The following is a 20,472-nucleotide window of genomic DNA, read 5'->3' as shown; positions in this document are numbered from 1 at the left end:
TTTATCGATATCAATCGAGTTTCGTCAATTTATCATTGTGTGTAAACGGTACACGCACCGCAGCGATTTATCGGAATTGGATTGGAGTTGGTATCGTATTGCATCAATTTATGATAACGATCGAGTTGTTTCAGTTTATAATCAATCGCAACAATTTATCGCAGCGTCTAAACAGCTTTAAAAGAATCAATAAATCGCAGCAATTTATCGTCACAATAAATTGCTGCGATTTATCGCGGCGTCTAAACGCCACTTGAAGTAGGTATATACGCGTAAATATTATTCAACATAACATTCAACAAAACACACTATTTATGAATTTTAAAATATTTTTTTTTTACAAATAACAATTATTAAATTGTTAAATTAACTTAATGAACAATAATTGTGAGTTCTTATATTTCAGATTTTACATAAAAACAATAGAAAATTAAATGTTTCTCAAAATTTTCTATTAAAAATTTATGATCCCTGTCAGCATATTAGTCCATTTACCCACGGTTGTTGCTCCAAATTTTAAAGAACCACTTGGGTTGAAAACCACTTTTTGCAGAAAACTCTTTTAAACTTTTTTTTAGGTGTTTAAAAGAAGCTTTATTTTTCTTTTTTTTTTTTTTTAATTTCCTAGCATCAAAAGTAAGCAAGTGACGCTTAAAATAAAGATTGTCCCTTTTTTTTTTGGTAAAAGAAAATCGGGGAAATCACCTCTTAAGTAGCATCTCAAATGAAATTAATCGTTACCACTTTACAAGTTGCTTTACTTATGCTTTATTTATACGATGTGTAAGTTTCATTAGTTCAAAGGGCTTATTTTTGAAAAAATTTAGTTTTAAAGTAAAATTTTTTTATTTTTTAATTTAAAAAATGCTTTTTTTTAAATAACTTTTAATTAAGTAATAAAAAATATATATGTAGGTTTTGCTTTTCTGAATGTATTGGATTTTTTGTTTTTCTGTTCTTATTTAAAATTAATTAAGATATGGCTAACTGAGATGCTAATTAGGGAGTGATTTTCCCTATTTTTTTACCAAACAAACAGGAACCAAGTTTATTTTGAGGGTAACTTGCTTACTTTTGATGCTACGAACTTTTTTAAAAACAAAACAATAGCTTCTGTTAAACACTTTAAAACAGTTGTAATGAGTTTTCCCCAAAAATTGCTTAATGTTTTGGTTATTTCACGTTGAAATATTCGATTTGGAATTTGAAGAATATGGACTCATTTTTAATTAGCTACAACTGTGCTTCTACTGGGTCTAGATACTTCATACATACACCATTTTTTTCACTTTTTTATAATCTATATTTTTGCTAAGAAAATATCTTTTTCGATAAAATACATTGTGAGTTACATATTTACGAAAAACCCTCTAAAAACGTGTTTTTTTTTTGTTGAAAAATGAACATATCTACTCGCAAATAACTCGAAATGTATTAACTTAGTGAAAATCTCTATGGAACAAAACTCTTTTAGAATTAGTGAGTTTACCTATTTTGGGACTTATTTTGAACGTAAAAGTTAGTTTATTTATTCTCGATCAATTTGTAACTAGAGCAAATAATCTCTAACGTACAGAGCTTTGTTATCGAATTGTTTTATGGGTCTCTTTATTTTCAATAAAAACAAAATTCTTCGCAACAAAATCAAGTTTTTTCAAAAGAAATAAATATTGGTTCGAAATACATGGTGATTCCACATAAGTTTGGTTGGGTACATATATATTGATATTTTGTTTGTTATAATTTATATATGATATTACGTAGGTACAACAGTTTCTTTCATCAATGTTTTATAACTGATAATTTGTTAGCTTAGCGGCAAATTTAAAAAAGTAATAACCCATTTAGCAATATTAATTAGCAATTAATCTATGTACCCATTGTATAATATATTGTTAGATCGTCCAAGTAAGTGGACCCCAAGCTGATGTTTCAAGGTTACACATTAATCGAATTGTTGCATAACGTATTGTAGAATCAATTATGTTGAGTATCATCACGAGAAACAATCAATCAATTGTCTGGAATGATTACCACCTTCACTTCGATTTAATTAATTTTCCAGCGAACGGATTTACTTATTGTTCAAATTGTACTTCTACAATCATTAGGGTTTGTTTATTTTGTCATTATTTAGGGCTACGTAATACGTTCATAAGTATGTTGTAACCTATTAGAACCTGAAACGAGACATATTATACACAACAGAAAATGATTTATACGTAACAGCTATAGAAAAATAGTAATATTGTACAGCAAGAGAGAAAAAAGACATGTTTCTCACGAGGCGAGTGCCGCAAATCAAGCGAGGGAGAAATATGTCATTTTCTCACTTGTTGTAGACTGTACTTTTTCTATGGATGCGTTTTTGTCAAGAGTTCAAACTTCAAAATTAAATAATTTAGGTGCTCTTACGTATATTATATGCCTAAATTGAAATAAAATACATACAGTGATGAGCCAAGGTGAGCACGCTAATAACCGGCAAAAGATGGAAAACATAATACATTGCGAAACAAAAAGAGATGAAACTAGTGGAGGAGGAAATTATTGTTATAAACGTATAAATTAACAGTACATTTCATAGCTTTCGACCTTTAGACGTATCAAAGAAGTATGACAACTGTCACTGTGACAGTAGAATTTTATACAATACTCCTGTGACAGACGTCTAAAGATGGGACACTATGTAATGTAGTGTTAATAATTTATACGTTTATATCTAACGATAATTTCCACCTCCACTAGTTTTATCTCTTTTTGTTTCGAAATGTATTATACCTTTTGAGGAAGGTTCAATGGTATACGTAAAATGTAATGTATGTCGTTAACAAAGATCGAATGCGAGAACACTATATTTTTATCTAGATCTACGCCATTTGCCGTTGTAGATTAGATAGTAGATCTTGTTAAATCGGAATACCTATACAAAATACCTACCTACTGAGCAATACGATTCTCGATATGATTACCGGTACTACTCAAATACAAAAGTAACAAAAGTAATCATAGTAATCAAAGTACCGAATACTGTAAATGATTACTTTATACAAAAGTAACAATTTGTAACGAATACTCGAAAGTTACTATAATCAACATCACTAGTGATAATGAGTATTTTTGCTCTCTCATCACATGTCCTAAGTATTTAAGTTTACGTCTTTTGATAATTAATATTATTTTCGCCTCATTTTCTATCCATCTAGTTGCCTAGTTCTAACCTTATATTCAGACAACAAAGAAAAGTTCAATGAAAGTGCTATTTCAATACGTATCTTATTTTCTACATTTGATGTTAACCATGTTCGTAGGTAGGTATCTATTGTAGGTATCTAAACGCTCAATTGCACTATCTTGAATAATCAATTGGAGGCTTTCATCTGCTGATTTAGTCATGATCATACATTTAGTCTTTTTTTCAAATGTATCTTCACCCCGTATTCATAACAGCAGTCGTTCAGGCGTTGAATTACATTATGAAAATCATTGTTGTTATCCGTCATTATTACTGTATGGTCTGAAAAACGTAAGTTATTCAAAATTTCTCCATTGATAGTGGTAGATGTTCCCTCAATTGAATCCGAGAGCGCTTATTTAAATACAGCTTCACTGTATACATTGAAGAGTAATGGGGACAGCATGCAACCCAGGTGGACTCCTCTCTATATTTGACCTGCTAAACCTCAATTGAATCAAAATCAAAATAATAATGGGAGACTGCAACGCCAAAGTCGGAAGAGAGAATATATACGAACACATAATAGGGAAATATAGTAAGCATGAGGTGTCGAACGATAATGGCCAAAGAATAATAGGCTTTGCAACAGAAAGGCAAATGGTGATAAGAAGCACACAATTACGCCGAAAAGATATATATAAAGGAACGTGGATTTCCCCTGACAAGAAGACAGTAAATCAGATAGACCATATTTTAATAGAGAAGAAGCATGCAAACAATGTAATAAATGTAAAGAGCATGAGAGGAGCGGACTGTAACTCTGACCACTACTTGGTGAGAGCAGAATACAAAATCGAGCATAACATAAAGCGAAACAATAAAACAAGGGAAAAAATTGGAAAACAATTCAACATAGGACTACTAAAAGATAACAACACACAGAAGAAGTATGAACAGGGAATAACCAACAGACTAATCAGGGAACAAGAAACGTCAAGCCCAGACAAACAATGGCAAAATATCAAAGAAGCACTCTTGAACACAAGTAAAGCAATCCTAGCGAAAACCAAAAGAAAACACAAAACAAAAGATTGCTATGATGAAGAATGTCAAGAAGTAGCAGAAGCAATAAGAAAAGTAAGACTCAAAAATCTCACAAATGACGAAGAAAGCGCTAGAGAAGAATACAGAGAATTGAGAAAAATCATGAAAAGAAAATGTAGAAGCAAAAAGAGAAAATACAATGAGAACAAACTGAAAGAAATAGAAGAAAAATTTCAAAAAAAAAAGAAATAAGATCATTCTACCAGGAAGCAAAAAAAATGGAAAGAGGATATCAAAAAAACACCCCATATATGAGAGATGATAAAGGGATGTTGCTAAATGAGCCGGAAAAAATAATGGAAAACTGGCAAAACTATTTCACAGAACTGCTAAATAAGAGCGAAGTACAAAAGGAAACAAGCCATGAAATTGAAGATGATCATATAGCAATAGAAATACCCACAGAACAAGAAATAAAGAACGAAATAAAGAGCTTGAAAAATAACAAAAGCCCAGGAATAACAGAAATATCGGCCGAAATGATAAAATCAGGAGGGAAAAGACTACAGAAAGAGATCTATGACCTGATAAAAAGAATATGGGAAGTAGAAAAATTGCCAGAAGAGTGGACCATAGCAAGAATATGCCCTATACATAAAAAAGGTGATAGAATGCTATGCGAAAACTACAGAGGCATCGCACTATTAGAAATAGTTTACAAAATCTTGGCACAAAGTATAAGAAAGAGGCTAAGTCATTATTCGGAAAAAATACTGGGGGAATACCAGGCAGGTTTTAGAAACAACAGATCAACGACTGACCAAATATTTGCCTTAAAAGAAATACAGACTCCCTGTTACGGACATAAAACAGTACTATATGCTTTGTTCATAGACTTTAAGCAGGCTTACGACACAGTAAATAGACAGCAGATGTACGAACTGATGAAAGAACTGGGGATACCAAGTAAAATTGTAAGGATGATAAAGATGACGATGGAAAACACAACAAACGAAATAGCTTGGAAAGGGTATACATCCAAAAAGTTTGAAACCAAGGAAGGATTACGACAAGGAGACCAACTGTCAACAATGGCATTCAATCTAACATTGGAAGGAATAATCAGGAAAAGCAGAATAAATATGCAAGAAACGATATTTAAAAACGGCCACCAATGCATAGCATTTGCAGATGATCTGACGCTATTAGCAACAAGCAAAAAAGAACTACAAAAGTTAATGAAAAACATAATAAAGGAAGCCAAAAAATTCGGACTTAAAATAAATGAAGAAAAGACAAAGTATATGATAATGGGTGAGATCCAAAAAGAAAAAGAGAATAACATCATAGTACAAATAGATGGAGAAAAAACATACTCGTTCAAAAGAGCCAAAGAAATTATTTACCTGGGAGTCAAAATAGATGAAAATGGTCATGAAGAAAGGGAGATAAAGGCAAGAATAGCTAAAGGAAATAAAAAAATATGGAGCATTACGCACATTATTGAAATCCAAATACGTATCAAGAAAAACAAAAATAAGAATTTATAAGACTGTTATCAGACCTACAGTAACATACGCAAGTGAAACATGGGTGCTCAAAAAGTCAGAAACAGACCTATTAGAAAGATGGGAGAGAAAAATGCAAAAAGCAATATATGGAGGTGTGAAAATAGAAGGTCAGTGGAGAAGAAGAACCAATAAAGAATTGGAAGAACTATATCAAGAGCCAACGATTACGACGACGATCAAAGCACAGAGAATACGATACTTGGGGCACATAGAGAAAATGGGAAGTAAACGAATGCCAAAAATGGTACTCTCACGAAGACCAATACAAAAGAGGAGGAAAGGCAGGCCAAGGAAAAGATGGAAGGATAGTGTATATGAAGACTTGAAGAAAAGTAACATTGAGAGATGGAAAGAACTAGCATTGGACAGAAGGAGATGGAGAGAGGTGGTGAAGGAGTGTATAAAAAGACTGAAGTGTATTTAAATAAAATTTACAAGTTTTATAAGTTATGTAAGTTATACAAGTTATTTATTATATTATTTATGTTATCAGAAATGTAAACATTTTAGCCCTAGGCCTACAAGGCCTGTTGCGCTTAATAAATAAATATAAATAAAACCTCAATTGAAATGGAATGACAGATATAAAACACAAAACAATGACTGGAAGGAACACTGTAGCCAAATGATGTCCCAGAGAGATGGCTAACTCAGAAGAGATTATAATATTGACACAAAATTCCCTTCTGACACTGTGACTGCTGTTCTCGTTAGCTGATTCTATAAATTATTTCGGGCTTCTTTATTAAAAGAATACTATTCAAAAACTAGTTCACGATTTTTTTTAAACTTAACTTTGGTTACAGGTATGGCAGCTAGTAGTATGAGTCAGTCAATGGCATCCTATTACAATCCATCTGCAGCTTACGGTTCACTCAGTGCAGCTTCTATGGCAGCAGCGGCGGCCGCGGCTCAACAATCTGCTGCGGCGATGTCAGCAGGATTAACTGCGCCAGCGCAGGTAATATATTTTATTAATTATTGCATTAGTGTATAGAAAAAAAAAACGATTAGAAAATAAATTGGAATTTTATCAGCTCATAGAACAGGCGGGTTTTAGAAAAGGCTACGGAACAAACGATCACCTATTGGTAATAAAAAATCTTATAGAAAAATGTACTGAATATAATAAACCAATAGTTTTAATGTTTGTGGACTATGAAAAGGCCTTTAACAGCATAAATCAACAAAAAATGTTGGAAGCTTTGACAGAACGCCGAATTGACTATCGGTATATAAACATAATTAAACGCATATTCAGGGCCTATTCTACCACTAGGCCCATGAGGCACCTGCCTCCGGGCCCGCATTTTAATGGGGCCCGGAAAGATCACCAAAAAAAACTTTTATGGCAAAAACACAATAAATTTTAAAAATTCTTTTATTTTACGAACAGGAAATGATAAAAAGTGATAACAATGAGAGTTATATTCATAAACCATAAACCGTTCTTACCATAAAACTGAATAAAAGTAGGTAGATTGCCTAAATAAACGTACCAGTTTTCGTTTTTTTAAATAATTTTTTTAAATTTTTTTTGATATTCAAAAAAAGAAAAAAATTCAAATCGATTTTTCTAGAAAACGGTGTATCCTATCGACTTCAAGTAAGATTACCTTTTAGTACTATAATAACTTACGTTTTAATGATCCAGACTCAAAAATGCTTAAAAATTAAAAACAAAAAAGTTATGCGATAATATAACTGTTGCCCTACCCAAAACGGACGCCTATGACCGGTACTAGAAATTTGCAATAGATGGAATCGATTTATATTTGGAAGATAAATAAGTGTACCAATTTGCCTTTTTCTAAATAAAAGCGTTCTAGAGATATTTAAAAAAAAATAATAACCAGGCGCCATCTTCAAACAGCTCTAGCTCCCTTATAGGAAGTATTTTCGGACTAGGTGAATTGGATTAAATAGTCTTAAAATTTTCTGAAGAATCTCCTGTCTTCGTTTGTTGGTAGAGTTTCTGGACACCCTGTATATTCAATCCTGCTACTCCAGGAAGGAGCATAGGGCATCCACGAAGCTTCTCCATTTGTATTTATTTCTGGCAATGGCTGCTATTTCTCCCTAGGTTTTCTTCGTGCTTTTATAGTCATCTTCAATCGTACTTCTCCATGTTTTGGTCGGTCGTCTTCTGCTTCTTTGTCGTGTTGCATTCCATTTGAGTGCTTGTTTTGTTAAGAAATGACGTTTTATGAAATATTTATTTTTTATCAAAATTTACGTAAGTCCTATTGAAAGCTGCTGCTCTACTTAATGACGTAGTTTCTGGTGTTTTTAGAGATAAATGTGAATTTATACGCATACAATTTTGGAACCAATCTTGGTTTGCGGTGTAATTTTATTGAAAAGAACATGGAAGTTGCTTAGCACCGAGTTTCACGGCACATTGGTAAGCCAATTTTCGTATATCCATGGGAAGTAGTCCAAAATATATTTCAGCGCACTTCAGAAAACACGTAGCCATTTTACTTTCTTCTTCGGCTGTAAAAACTAATCTTGCTTTAGCATAGCCACTTGTAGACTCTCATTGTTCTTCTTCTTTTATATATCGGTATAGAGACACATGACACATGCTGAAAGTTTTACTTGCTTGCCTTAATATTATACTACATTGATTATTTAAAACTTCCGCTGAAACTAACTCGCAGACGTCCTGGCTTTTAATTACTCGTTCTGACTTTCTTTTGTATAAGAGCTTTACAAGAGGTCAAAGAACGGAGGTAAAGGAACTAATAGAACCAAAACACATATAAAAGCATACATGGATTGACTATCTGAAAAAGCTCTATGTAGAGGAAGAACAAATGATGCTAGAACCGGAAACACCAGAAATTACCACAAATTAAAGTGCACAGGAAGTACGAAAAACACTCGAAAAGCTGAAGAACAGAAAAGCTGCAGGTAAGGATGGAATACCAAACGAATTACTGAAATATTGTGGAGTAGCAATTACAGAACAATTAACAACATTAATTAACAAAATCATAAAACACAATAAAATACCGGAAGAATGGAGAACCAGCGAACTAATTCTACTATTCAAAAGAGGAGATAAAAAGCAGCCAGAAAACTACAGAGGTATCAACTTGTTAAATACTACTATAAAACTTAAAAATTAAAATCTTTTAATACGTAATGAATCAGAGGATAAGTTTAGCAGATAAACAACAGGGTTTTCGTACTGGAAGATCGTGTACAGATGCAATATTCGTCATAAAGCAAATTACTGAGAAATCACTAGAGTATAATAGACCAGCAGTTCTATGTCTGATTGACTTAAAGAAAGCATTTGACAGAGTAAGACTCAAAGATGTAATCCATCATCTATATTCTATATAATAGAGAAGTCCCTCTAGATATCATAAAAACTATTGAGAACATCTACCAAAACAACAAAATGGAAGTCAGAATAGATGGACAACTTACAGAAACTATAGATATGGGCAGCGGAATAAGACAGGGAGACTCATTGAGTCCTATGTTTTTCAATTTAATCATGGATGAAATCATCAAAAACGCCAACAAAGGAAGAGGATATAGAATGGGAAACAAAGAAGTAAAAATACTCTGCTACGCAGACGAACAATATTGATAGCCCAAGATAAAGATAGTCTGCAAAGATTAGTCCACAGATTTAACAGAAGAGCAAAAGAATTCAATATGACAATTTCATCTCAGAAAACCAAAACAATAGTAAGCAGTAAAGAACCAATCAGATGCAAAATAGAAATTGATGGGTATCAGTATTGAACAAGTAATGGAAGTAAAATACTTTGGAATTACATTGTGAAGTTACGGAGACCTAGACAAAGAAGTGAGAAATCAAGTACAAAAAGCAAATAGATTGGCAGGATGCCTTAATAACACTATATGGCGAAACCGACATATTAACACTGAGATGAAGTCAAGAATTTATAAAACCAGTATAAGACCAATAATGACATATGCATCAGAAACAAGACCCGATACAGCCACAACACAAAGACTACTGGAAACGGCAGAGATGAGAGTACTGAGAAGAATTACAGGAAATACACTGAGAGATCGAAAGAGGAGCGAAGATATTAGAAGGCAATGTAACGTACAGTGTATAAACGAATGGACACTAAATAGAAAAAAGAATGGAACAACCGGATAACCAGAATGGGGGAGACACGTGTGGTCAAAATAGCACGAGATAAATCACCAATCCGTAGAAGATAGAAGAAGTACCGGCAGACCGCGCAAAATATGGAGTGACAACCTTCCATAGAGGTATCAATCCGCCAATGAACAAGCAGAATTGCTTATAAAAAAGAAGAAGAAGAAGAAGACTTTTTTTGTATTGTCTTATTTTGGAAGAAAAACATTAAATAATAATATGCTTTTATATTGTAGATTATAAATTTAGTAAGATTCGGGGCAAGTTGTAATAAGTTACAACAAACCCCAAGGTTGGGTTACAACAAAAACCCCATAGCACACTTTTGTATATTTATTAAAAAAACTGTAAAAATAACTTCCTAATTAACCCCTCTGTGGCGCAGTGGTAAGAGCGCCTACCTTTGAAACGAAAGGTCGGGAGTTCGAATCCTACCAGGGGCAGAGATTTTTCATTTATTATAAATTAATAAGTGAAAAATAGTTTCTGTCCTTGTGGGATCGGTACTCACCGGAGGGACCGCAGACGTTCGGAAACAATTAGCGTCTCTTTGCAAAGACAATGACGTAGACTTTGCAAAGTAACAAGACACTTACTCAACACACACAGTACACATTACTCCCTTGACTTAGTGATAAGTTATACAATTACGTGGCTAAAGGTTCTAGTTCTAAACCAAAGCCAGAATCAGAGAAAAAAAAATTTCCTAATCGTAAAATCGTTAAGCAAGATCAAAATATAAATAAATTAAAATAGAAAAGAAATGACAACAGAAAGTATCAGATCCGTTTCAAAAAATTTGCAATAACCAGAATTTTAGGAAAGTCAAATTTTATCTTACCTGACCAAAATGAAGCACGTGCACACACCCACTATTTAGGACTATTCTTTTTCTCATGATCATCTTTCAGTGCGTCACAGTTGTTCGATTTCTTTCTAACGCATTAAATTGTATGTGACGGAAAAAAAGGCACGTCCGTGATTACAGACATTTACAAAATTTATTCTAGTTATTCTAGTTGTCGATAGTTGGCGCCATAATAAAAAAAATAATTTTTTTTTAATTAAATAATAATATTACAAATATAATCTGTATATAATTGATGGATTCGACCGTTACTTGATGGAAGTTCATTTTATCTAACAATAAAACACTGAAAACGTTTGTTTTCTATACTTCCACAAAATTTATTATAACTAAGTGACTACAGCTGTTTCGGCGGAGTGCCTTTCTCAAGTGATACAGTTTACAATGTGTTTGCCTTTTTAAGTCTTCAACTGAAGAGGTTGAGGAGTGGGGAGCTGTTTGTCTCGAGTTGGTCATTCAGAATTATATCTGTATTTTTCAGTTTATTAATTTCCATAGATTCTAAAAACTCGAGACAAACAGCTCCCCACTCCTCAACCTCTTCAGTTGAAGACTTAAAAAGGCAAACACATTGTAAACTGTATCACTTGAGAAAGGCACTCCGCCGAAACAGCTGTAGTCACTTAGTTATAATAAATTTTGTGGAAGTATAGAAAACAAACGTTTTCAGTGTTTTATTGTTAGATAATCTGTATAATTTATAAGACTATACAAATCAAAGAAAATACCATTCATTTTATAAATGCAAGAAACACATTTGATTTGTTTTTATTCCAAATTGAAAATAAAATGTGACAACTGTCAGATTTAACTAAAATGTCATGTTAGAATAAATGTCATAAATGTGTATTATCACGGACTTACCCTTTTTCCTATCATTTGTTACGCACTGAAAAATGCTCATGAAAAGGACAATATCAGCAGACGACTGGCTGGACGGTGTTTGTGCAGAGAGATAAGAGGGTAAGACCGAGTCAGCTAAATAAGTTGAAAACGTTCAAATAACCTATGAAAATGTCGTGTTACTATTTACCCATGTTACAACAAGCCCTTTGTTCCCCTACAATAGTTATTTTCCTAACTTGTGCGGAAAGTGATACTTTCACGCACGAGACTGCCGTTGACCCGAACGACGCGATAGCGGAGTTCGGGCAAGCAGTCGAGTGCGGGGAAGACACTTTCCGCATGAGTTAGGAACAATATTTTTTCTAGGGCCGTACGTTTGGAAAAAAGCCACAATAAATAGAGTCATATCAATTTTTATTTAGAAGTGAAAATACACAAATTTATTTTTTGACAAGGTTGTCAAAACCCAACTTTCAATATAATGGGTTACCACGACGACGATATTGGTTTCCATGACGACGATTCAAAACCATTGTAATTGTCTACTGATCTGAATTTTAAATATTACGTCAAAATAATTTTTATTTTATCGAATTATCAGTAGTAATTGCACAAGAGCTCTAAAATTATCGAATTTTCCCAGAGTGACACTTTGACAGTTTTAATTTCAAGACCCGAAGGGGAATGTCACGAGGGCACGAGGCACGAGGGATTTATGTCAAAGTGTCACGAGGGCAAAAATTCGATAATAATTTTAGAGATCGAGTGCAATTTGTTGCGATTATTTCATGAATAAAACGTTCAAAACCAAAATTTTATTGTAATTTATTTATGTAAGTACAAATTAGTACAATTAAACACACAGTTGTTATAAATATTTGACGGTTGAAAGTCATCACTTTTATAATTTTTAAAACATTAATTGTCATTAATGTCACTTAATGTATTTTTTCGTAGCAACGAAGGGCATGTGACGTAATATACTTGGCGACGGGATATTATCAAAAATTATCTTTCTATTGGTCAGAATCTCCTATGAATGAAATAATCGAGCTAATTTCATTAAAACATGAACACAATAAGATAAATTTAAAATAAATTCGTAAATAATATCTAAATATTAGTTTATTGCATGTATTATAATATATTATAATGCCATATTACAAGGTATTTTACTTTCCCGCACGCCGTGTGGGAAAATTTACTTTCACGCACGCCGTGCGGGAAAGTGCAACTTTCGGAAACGAAATGCGTGCGTGAAAGTGGCTCTTTTAGCACGGCCGTAGAAAAAAATACTTTCATGATATTGAAATTTTCATATCCCAATCAGTGAACTGAGTATTAGATTAGGAAGGAATGTAAAGTTAAATTTAATGTTCCAAGCATTCTCTTACATCTAAAATAAATATCAAAAGCAAAAGTCATCTTTCAAGCTAGAACATACGCATATCCCAAAAGAAATGGCGCGTAACGCGGGGGATATGTTTAAATCGTTAAAGTCCTTTGTCCGCGATGATCTATGTCCTAAATTGTCCTGCAAGGTGCTGCTCCTCGCGTTCACAATACCATGACGTATTACACCGGTTCTTTGTGGATGGAATTTTCGAGTTTTACCGTGTCGTTTTCGAGTACGTCTCTCGTAAATCTTTTCAATTTACCAACGCGTCTGTTACACTATTTCACAAAATTATAACTGAAGATAACGAATAAGGAAACTGGAATGTGATGGAGAGTCGTATAAGTATAATATATAATAATAACCAAAGATGTTTCACCGCGAGAGGAATTTTTATTTTTCTCTAGATCAGTTTAAAATATTGCGAAGAGTGGATGTACGAGTGGATTACAGATACTTCATAATTTTTATTAAATCTATCTCTGTTATTGAAGGAAATTGTAGAGAATATTTCGTCAGTTTACTCCCAAAACGAGCTTTTCCACTCCACTTTTTAAACTTTTGACAATGGTAGGGAAGCCCAAGCGAGGATTTTTGCAGTTACTCGAGCGCGTCAGATTATTACATGGGGAGAAACCTTGTACCCTGAAAATGCACCTCTAACGTATATTGGCTCTTAATGCAGGGGAGTTCGTTAACGGAGGGAGCTATATTTCAAAAATCTGACGATTTGAGCTGGGCGTAAGGAAATGGGTGAGTCACAAAGTTTGACAAGAAAAAAATAACGAATATTTCGCGAAATGAATGACAAGATCGAAAAACTAAAAAATACGTGCTCAATATTTTTTAAAAATCTATCGAGTGCTACCAAACACGACTTCCCACGGAGAGGGATGGGGGGTACCTAAATTTAATATTTTAAATACGAATCCCGCGATATTTCGCGAAATGAACATCAGATCGAAAAGCTGAAAATTACACTTATTCAATATTTTTAAAAAAACTATCGAACGGCACCAAACACGACCCCCCAAGGAGGTGGGGTGGGAGGTTACTTTAAAATCTTAAATGGGAGCCCCCATTTTTTATTGCAGATTTGGATTCCTTACGTAAAAATAAGTAACTTTTATTCGAGACATTTTTGCGAATTATGGATAGATGGCGCTATAATCTAAAAAAACTACTGATGGAAATGGAAAATTAAATTAAAAATGGAAAGTTCCCACTAAAATGAAAAACTTTAATTAACTTTTTTTGGTTTTAGGACCTACTCTTCACAACCCAATAGGTCCCCATAACGCTCGAGTGACTGCACATTTAGCATACTTTGGTCCGCTACCACAAATCATCGTTTTAAACTTTAATTTGAAGTCAAAAACGATGTGAATTTAAAAATGATTTATTGGCTGAAAATGTTTTAATTTACTATCTGTATTGGGAATAATTCACAATTTTGCTTTAAAATAAGTTTATTTCTTTCAAAAATATTAAAGTAAACCAAACCATTGCAAACCAAAAACATTGTAAAAAAATTGTTAAAACAAAGTGAAAATAACACAAAATGTGAAAAACATTTGTTCCACCTGTCTGTTTTTGAGCGTAAAAAGTTTCTAATCTTCCGGGTCACTTTGAATAGAGTATCGCTCTCCCCAATATCAGACTCAGGTCAATATCCTTCGAGGTATATACAGGTGAACCGAAATAGGAATAGACGTTGCGCGCTAGCAAATTTTACATTATGACAGGGAGCGTTCATTTGATCGACAACTGCTTAGCTGTAGATGTGGATAGTATTACTATAGGGACGATTCGCAACGTTGGCAAGTTTTGTGTAAATCTCAATTTTTAATAAATTTTAATAATAGTGATTTTGAATTTTCTATTTGTTTTAATAATTATATCAGTACTTTTCAAGGGGTGTCACCCTTTGTTTATAGAATCCTGTAGGTGCCTTTCGGTCTTTTTCGGAGGTCGTCTTCTTTTCCTCTTCACTGGTCTCCACTACATCATTTTATTTCGCCATCTGTCTCCATTCATTCATTGGCTTACATGTCGGTACTATCTCAAACTCGTGGCTTCAATGATGTCAATTATTGTTGTCTTAATACCTATTCTCTTTGATATCTCGCCATTTTTTATTTTGTCGTGTAGTATTAGCCTACACCAACATCTCAAAAACCCAATGAACTATCAACACGGATGGAATGGGCAAGAAGTGAATTTAATGCGGCCAGGATGAGAGAGTCTAGTCAGGAAGGATAGAAAATATTCGCCATCTTTCGTAAACAAACAAATTGGGGTTTGAGCTTCAATTTGAGGGAATTTCAGTTTCTAAGTTTGAGTTCTAAGGGAATTTATAAAATCACATCTGGCAACTCTGGTGGTATGTTGTAGCAAATTTTCCCTGGCAAGCTCTGTCTGTTTTTAGGACCTCTCACTTGTATGTTGGCCGCAATCTCGCTTCACTGTTTGAATGGGACGGGGCCATTCCATCCGTGTTGACAGTTCATTGTGAAAACCCCATTTTCATTGACAGTAGCTTTATTAAAACATTCTGTCATTTGTCAGATCTCAGCTCCATAAGTTGTGAAGCTTTCGGCTATGGTTTTATGTATTTCAGTTTTTTTCATAAAAAATCCCTCCGATTTTTTTTTCAACAAATTTACATAATATTATGCATTTTACGTTTATAATTTTTGTATCCTTTCTTTTGGAAGTTTCGTCTTCTTCTTTTTGTATAGACACGACTCTGACTTTTTCTTAATGTGCCTCCAGTAGTTGTCATTCCATCGTTTTCGTGGTCTTACCGCTGATCGTCTTCCTATTGGACAAATCTGTCGCCGTCCTTAGAACTCTATTTGTTGTCGTTCGGCTTTATGTGGTCAGTCCATTCTACTTTTCTGTTTCTTACCCAGTTATTAATGTTCTCCACCTTGCATCTCCGTCTTATATCTGTACCTACTTCTAGCTCTGTCCCATAGTGTCTTACCATCTATTTTTAGAAGGGTTTTCATCTCTGCTGTTTCTAACAATACTTTTGTCTTCTCTGTGTCAGGTCTTGTTTCTGCCGTGCATGGTATTATTAGTCTGATGACTGTTTTATAAATTCTGCCTTTCATTTCTTTTCCGATATTTTTATTTCTCCATATTGTTTCGTTCAGGTAAGATTTTGCTCTATTTGCTTTATTCACTTGATCTTCCACTTGCGTTTCGAGCTTTCCATAACTAGATAGTGTGATGCCTACATATTTAAACTCCATCACTTGTTTTATTATCTGACTCATCATCATTATCTTTTCCTTATCCCTATGCGGGGTCGGCTTCCCTAATTGCATTTCTCTACACAATTCTATCTTGGATCATATCAATGTTAATCCCCTTTACCAACACGTCCTGCCTTATCGTCTCCCCCCAGGACTTCTTTGGTCTTCCTTTCCCACTCCTTCCAGGAATCTGCACTTCAGCTATTCTTCGTATTGGGTGATTCACGTCTCGACGTTGAACATGACCGAATCATCTTAACCTATGCTGTCTCATTTTGGCATCAATTGGTGCCACACCTAGACTTCGCCTAATATACTCATTTCTAATTTTATCCTTCTTTGTCACTCCACTCATCCATCTAAGCATTCTCATTTCCGCCACATGCATTCGTTGTTCCTCTTTCTTTTTCATTGCCCAACATTCAGTTCCGTACATCATAGCCGGTCTTATGGCTGTTTTATAGAATTTTCCCTTCAGCTTCATTGGAATTTTTCTGTCACACAACACACCACTGGCTTCTTTCCACTTCATCCATCTAGCCCCAATTCTATTGCATGCATCTTCATCTATTTCTCCATTACTCTGTAATACCGATCCTAGATACTTAAAACTATTGCTTTTCACAATCATTTCACCATACAAAGATACCATTTTATTTGTAGTACCTAACTCCATCTTTAAATGAACATTCCAAATACTCTGTTTTTGTCCTACTAAGTTTTAAACCTTTTTCCTCCAGAGCTTGTCTCCACTGTTCCAGCTTTTGTTCTAAGTCTCTTTCACTATTTCCTATTAACACTACATCATCAGCATACATTAGGCACAATGGAATTCTACCCTGTAGTTTCGCTGTTACCTGGTCCAAAACTAATGAGAATAAATAAGGACTAAACACCGAGCCTTGGTGCAATCCTACTTTCACCTGAAACTTATCAGTCTCTCCCACACCTGTCCTAACACTAGTCGTTACTCCCTCATACATATCTCTCACAATCTTTATGTATTGCCAGAGATTCCTTTTTTATTGAGTACCCACCACAGTATCTCTGGAGGAACTCTATCATATGCTTTCTCAATATCAATGAATACCATAGGAGCGTTGGTCTCTTTATTCCTGTATTTTTCCATCAGTTGCCTTACAATGAAAATTGCATCTGTTGTTGATCTGCCCTACATAAAGCCAAATTGTTTATCGGATATTTCGGTTTCTTCACGTATCCGTCTATCAATTACTCTCTCCCATAGTTTCATGGTGTGACTAATTAGAATTTATATCCCTGCAGTTTGTACATTGTTGTATGTCTCCCTTGTTTTTGTAGATAGGTACTAATATACTGCTTCTCCATTCGTCTGGCATTTGTCCAACTTCCATAATTCTATTAAATAGACCTACTAGCCAACTTATTCCTGTCTCTCCCAATGCTCTCCATACTTCCCCAGGAATATCATCTGGTCCGACTGCTTTTCCTTTCTTTATTTTTTGAAGCGCTTGGGCCACTTCCTCGTTTGTTATTCTGGTAACCATTGCTGTTACTGTCTCCGTTAATTCCAGAGGCTGTCTATCAAATTCTTCATTTAATAAACTGTCAAAATACTTTATCCATCTCTTTTTGACATCCTTTTCGTGAATTAGTATTTTATTGCGAATTGTGAATTGCATAGTGTAGAATTCCTTCCCTTTGTCTTCACTGCAGCATCCATTTGGCTTGCAAATTGTAGAAGCCTTGGAGGTGTCACCAGGGAAATGTACCAATAAGTTTTCAATTTAAAAATCTTTTAGTAATGTTTTTAATATTTTCAGTATTATTAATTTTGCTATTAGGATTGAAAACTACTTCATCTTTCAATTGACAGATGACGCTAGTCACCTAATACCTTCACTTCGGTTGCAATGGGTGGGAAAGACTCTCGACGCTGGTCAGTTGGAGTATGGAGAACAGTGCCTACGTTCTTTCCGATGAGGCTCCAATAAGAGCCGAAAATCGCGATTCAGAGGACTGGACTGCGCTCCGTATTCTAATTGAAAAGTAAGATTGTTTTGCCTTCGCATTGCAACTGAATAAAAATGGTATACATTTTTATTTTATAGTCGTATTACTCCGTAGAGTAACCAGGTGCATTTTCCGTTGGAACTTCACCAAGCTGCAGACAGGGGATGTGAATTGCATAGTGTAGAATTCCTTCCCTTTGTCTTCACTGCAGCATCCATTTGGCTTGCAAATTGTAGAAGCCTTGGAGGTGTCACCAGGGAAATGTACCAATAAGTTTTCAATTTAAAAATCTTTGACTCTCCAGCTCTAATTTACATCTTATTGGATTTGCAGTTATAACCATGCATTTTGTCTTTTTTGGGAAATTAACAAGTTAAATTTTCTGGCGGTGATCTTCACACTGAGAGATTAGTATTGCATCGTCTGCATAGCAGATTAATTTAAGTTGTTTTTTCCCATTCGGTATCCTTTTTTATAAGTTTTTACTTTTTTTATTATTTCATTCATGATCAGGTTGAACAATGAAAGACTCAGGGAATCCCATTGCCAGCTTCAATTGGTTCAGTTAGTTCATCTTCTACTTTTACTTTTGTTGTGTTATTCTGGTAGATATTCTTTTAAGTACAACAAATGGATAACGTCCTATAATTTGACCCTGTCAAATGTCTTCTTAAGGTCCACGAAACATAAATATGCCGGTTTGTTGTATTTTAATGACCTCTCTTGAACTTGCCTCATTATAAATAAAGCGTTCCCGGCCTAAAACCTTGTTGTTCTTCTGCTATTATTATAATGATATTCGGTTTGTTTCAGTCCAAATCACTTTGGTTGTTAATTTTAATGTTGTGTTTAATAGGTTAATTCTTCTGTATTTCTCCGGATCCGATTTGTCTCCTTTTTTGAAGAGAGATATTAGGATTCTTAATCTCCATTCTTGTGGTATTCTGTTTTGTTGTATTATTTTTTTGTTTTAACGAAATTTGTAAACAACAATTATAGGAAAAACGTGTAAAATTAAAATTTATTAGTCAACAACGATTCAGTTACATTTATTCAATCATTATCTCATTATACCATACAAAACAAAGTAATCAACCTCTATAAACCATAAAACAGAAAGTAAAATGTACATGCCAGCATGTGAGAATTAAACAACTAATCTTTGTGAAATCAAAATAGTAAACTGTTTAACCTACCACAACTAGCAGTGCATGTTATGAAACTAGATATGCTCTCTATTCGTGGCGTTTCGGTGACCAAGAATTGAAAAGGCAAACACAGACAAAAACTAAACCAACAATAACTATAGATATTTGTTGTCTTTTCATTCGCTTTCAATTATTAAGTAAGTGAAAATTTAATTAGAAACCACAAAAAACTTAAGTTTGTTTCCCTTGTTGGTGATAATTGTGGGTACCTGATTTTTGCTTGTTTCACTGATCACCATTGATGACCATTGTTCTCTTAAGTCAACAGAAACTAATATTTGTGTTGTTATCTGGTCTCTAAATGATTTAAGTGCGTTTATCATATTAGCATAGTGTAGATTTCATTCTGAATATGATATATGATTTAAATATTGTGTTCATATGGGACTAAGCCACAATAATTGATTGTAATTAGTGTTGCCCAAATGCAAGACCAAGACGACACTTAGAGAGTCTTGGTCTTGGTCTTGCACCAATACACCTGGTTTTGCTCTTGGTCTTTGTATTGCACTCCCGGTCTTGGTCTTGGTCTTGCAGCAAGAGTCTTGCAAGTCTCGCAGTTACCAACTAGCATATTGCTATTTATTAAACGTTACTTTAGATCTTAGAACAACGTAACAGTACAGGTACATTTTCAGCTTGACTATTGAAAATAATACATGGTCGTATAAATAAAAAACTGGAAGAAGGAATAGATGATCGTCAGTTTGGGTTCAAAAAAGACTAGGAACCAGAGAAGCGTTATTTGTTTTCAATGTGTTAACTCAAAGATGCATGGATATGAATATGGATGTGCATGATTGTTACGTTGATTTTGAGAAAGCATTTGACAAAGTAGACATGAAAAATTGGTCCAAATGCTAAAGAAAAAAAATAGACAAAAGGGACTTATGAATAATAACAAACCTTTACTGGAATTAAGGAGCACAAATTGTAATAGATAACGAACC

General features: G+C 34.1%; 1 protein-coding gene across 2 annotated transcripts in view; it reads left to right on the top strand.

Moving 5' to 3' along the window:
* LOC114338469 (transcription factor sox-2-like) overlaps window positions 1–20,472 on the top strand; it is a 318,719-nt gene that overhangs the window by 257,283 nt on the left and 40,964 nt on the right. For both annotated transcript variants that reach the window (XM_050649367.1, XM_050649366.1), the window contains exon 4: window positions 6,600–6,754. In XM_050649367.1, coding sequence (XP_050505324.1) covers window positions 6,600–6,754 — 155 coding nt within the window. The remainder of the gene's footprint in view (window positions 1–6,599; window positions 6,755–20,472) is intronic.

Source organism: Diabrotica virgifera, chromosome 4 (assembly GCF_917563875.1).
Source record: "Diabrotica virgifera virgifera chromosome 4, PGI_DIABVI_V3a".
NCBI classification, from domain to species: domain Eukaryota; kingdom Metazoa; phylum Arthropoda; class Insecta; order Coleoptera; family Chrysomelidae; genus Diabrotica; species Diabrotica virgifera.
Note: the sequence above shows the minus strand (reverse complement) of the source record. Positions and strands in the feature narration are given on the sequence as shown.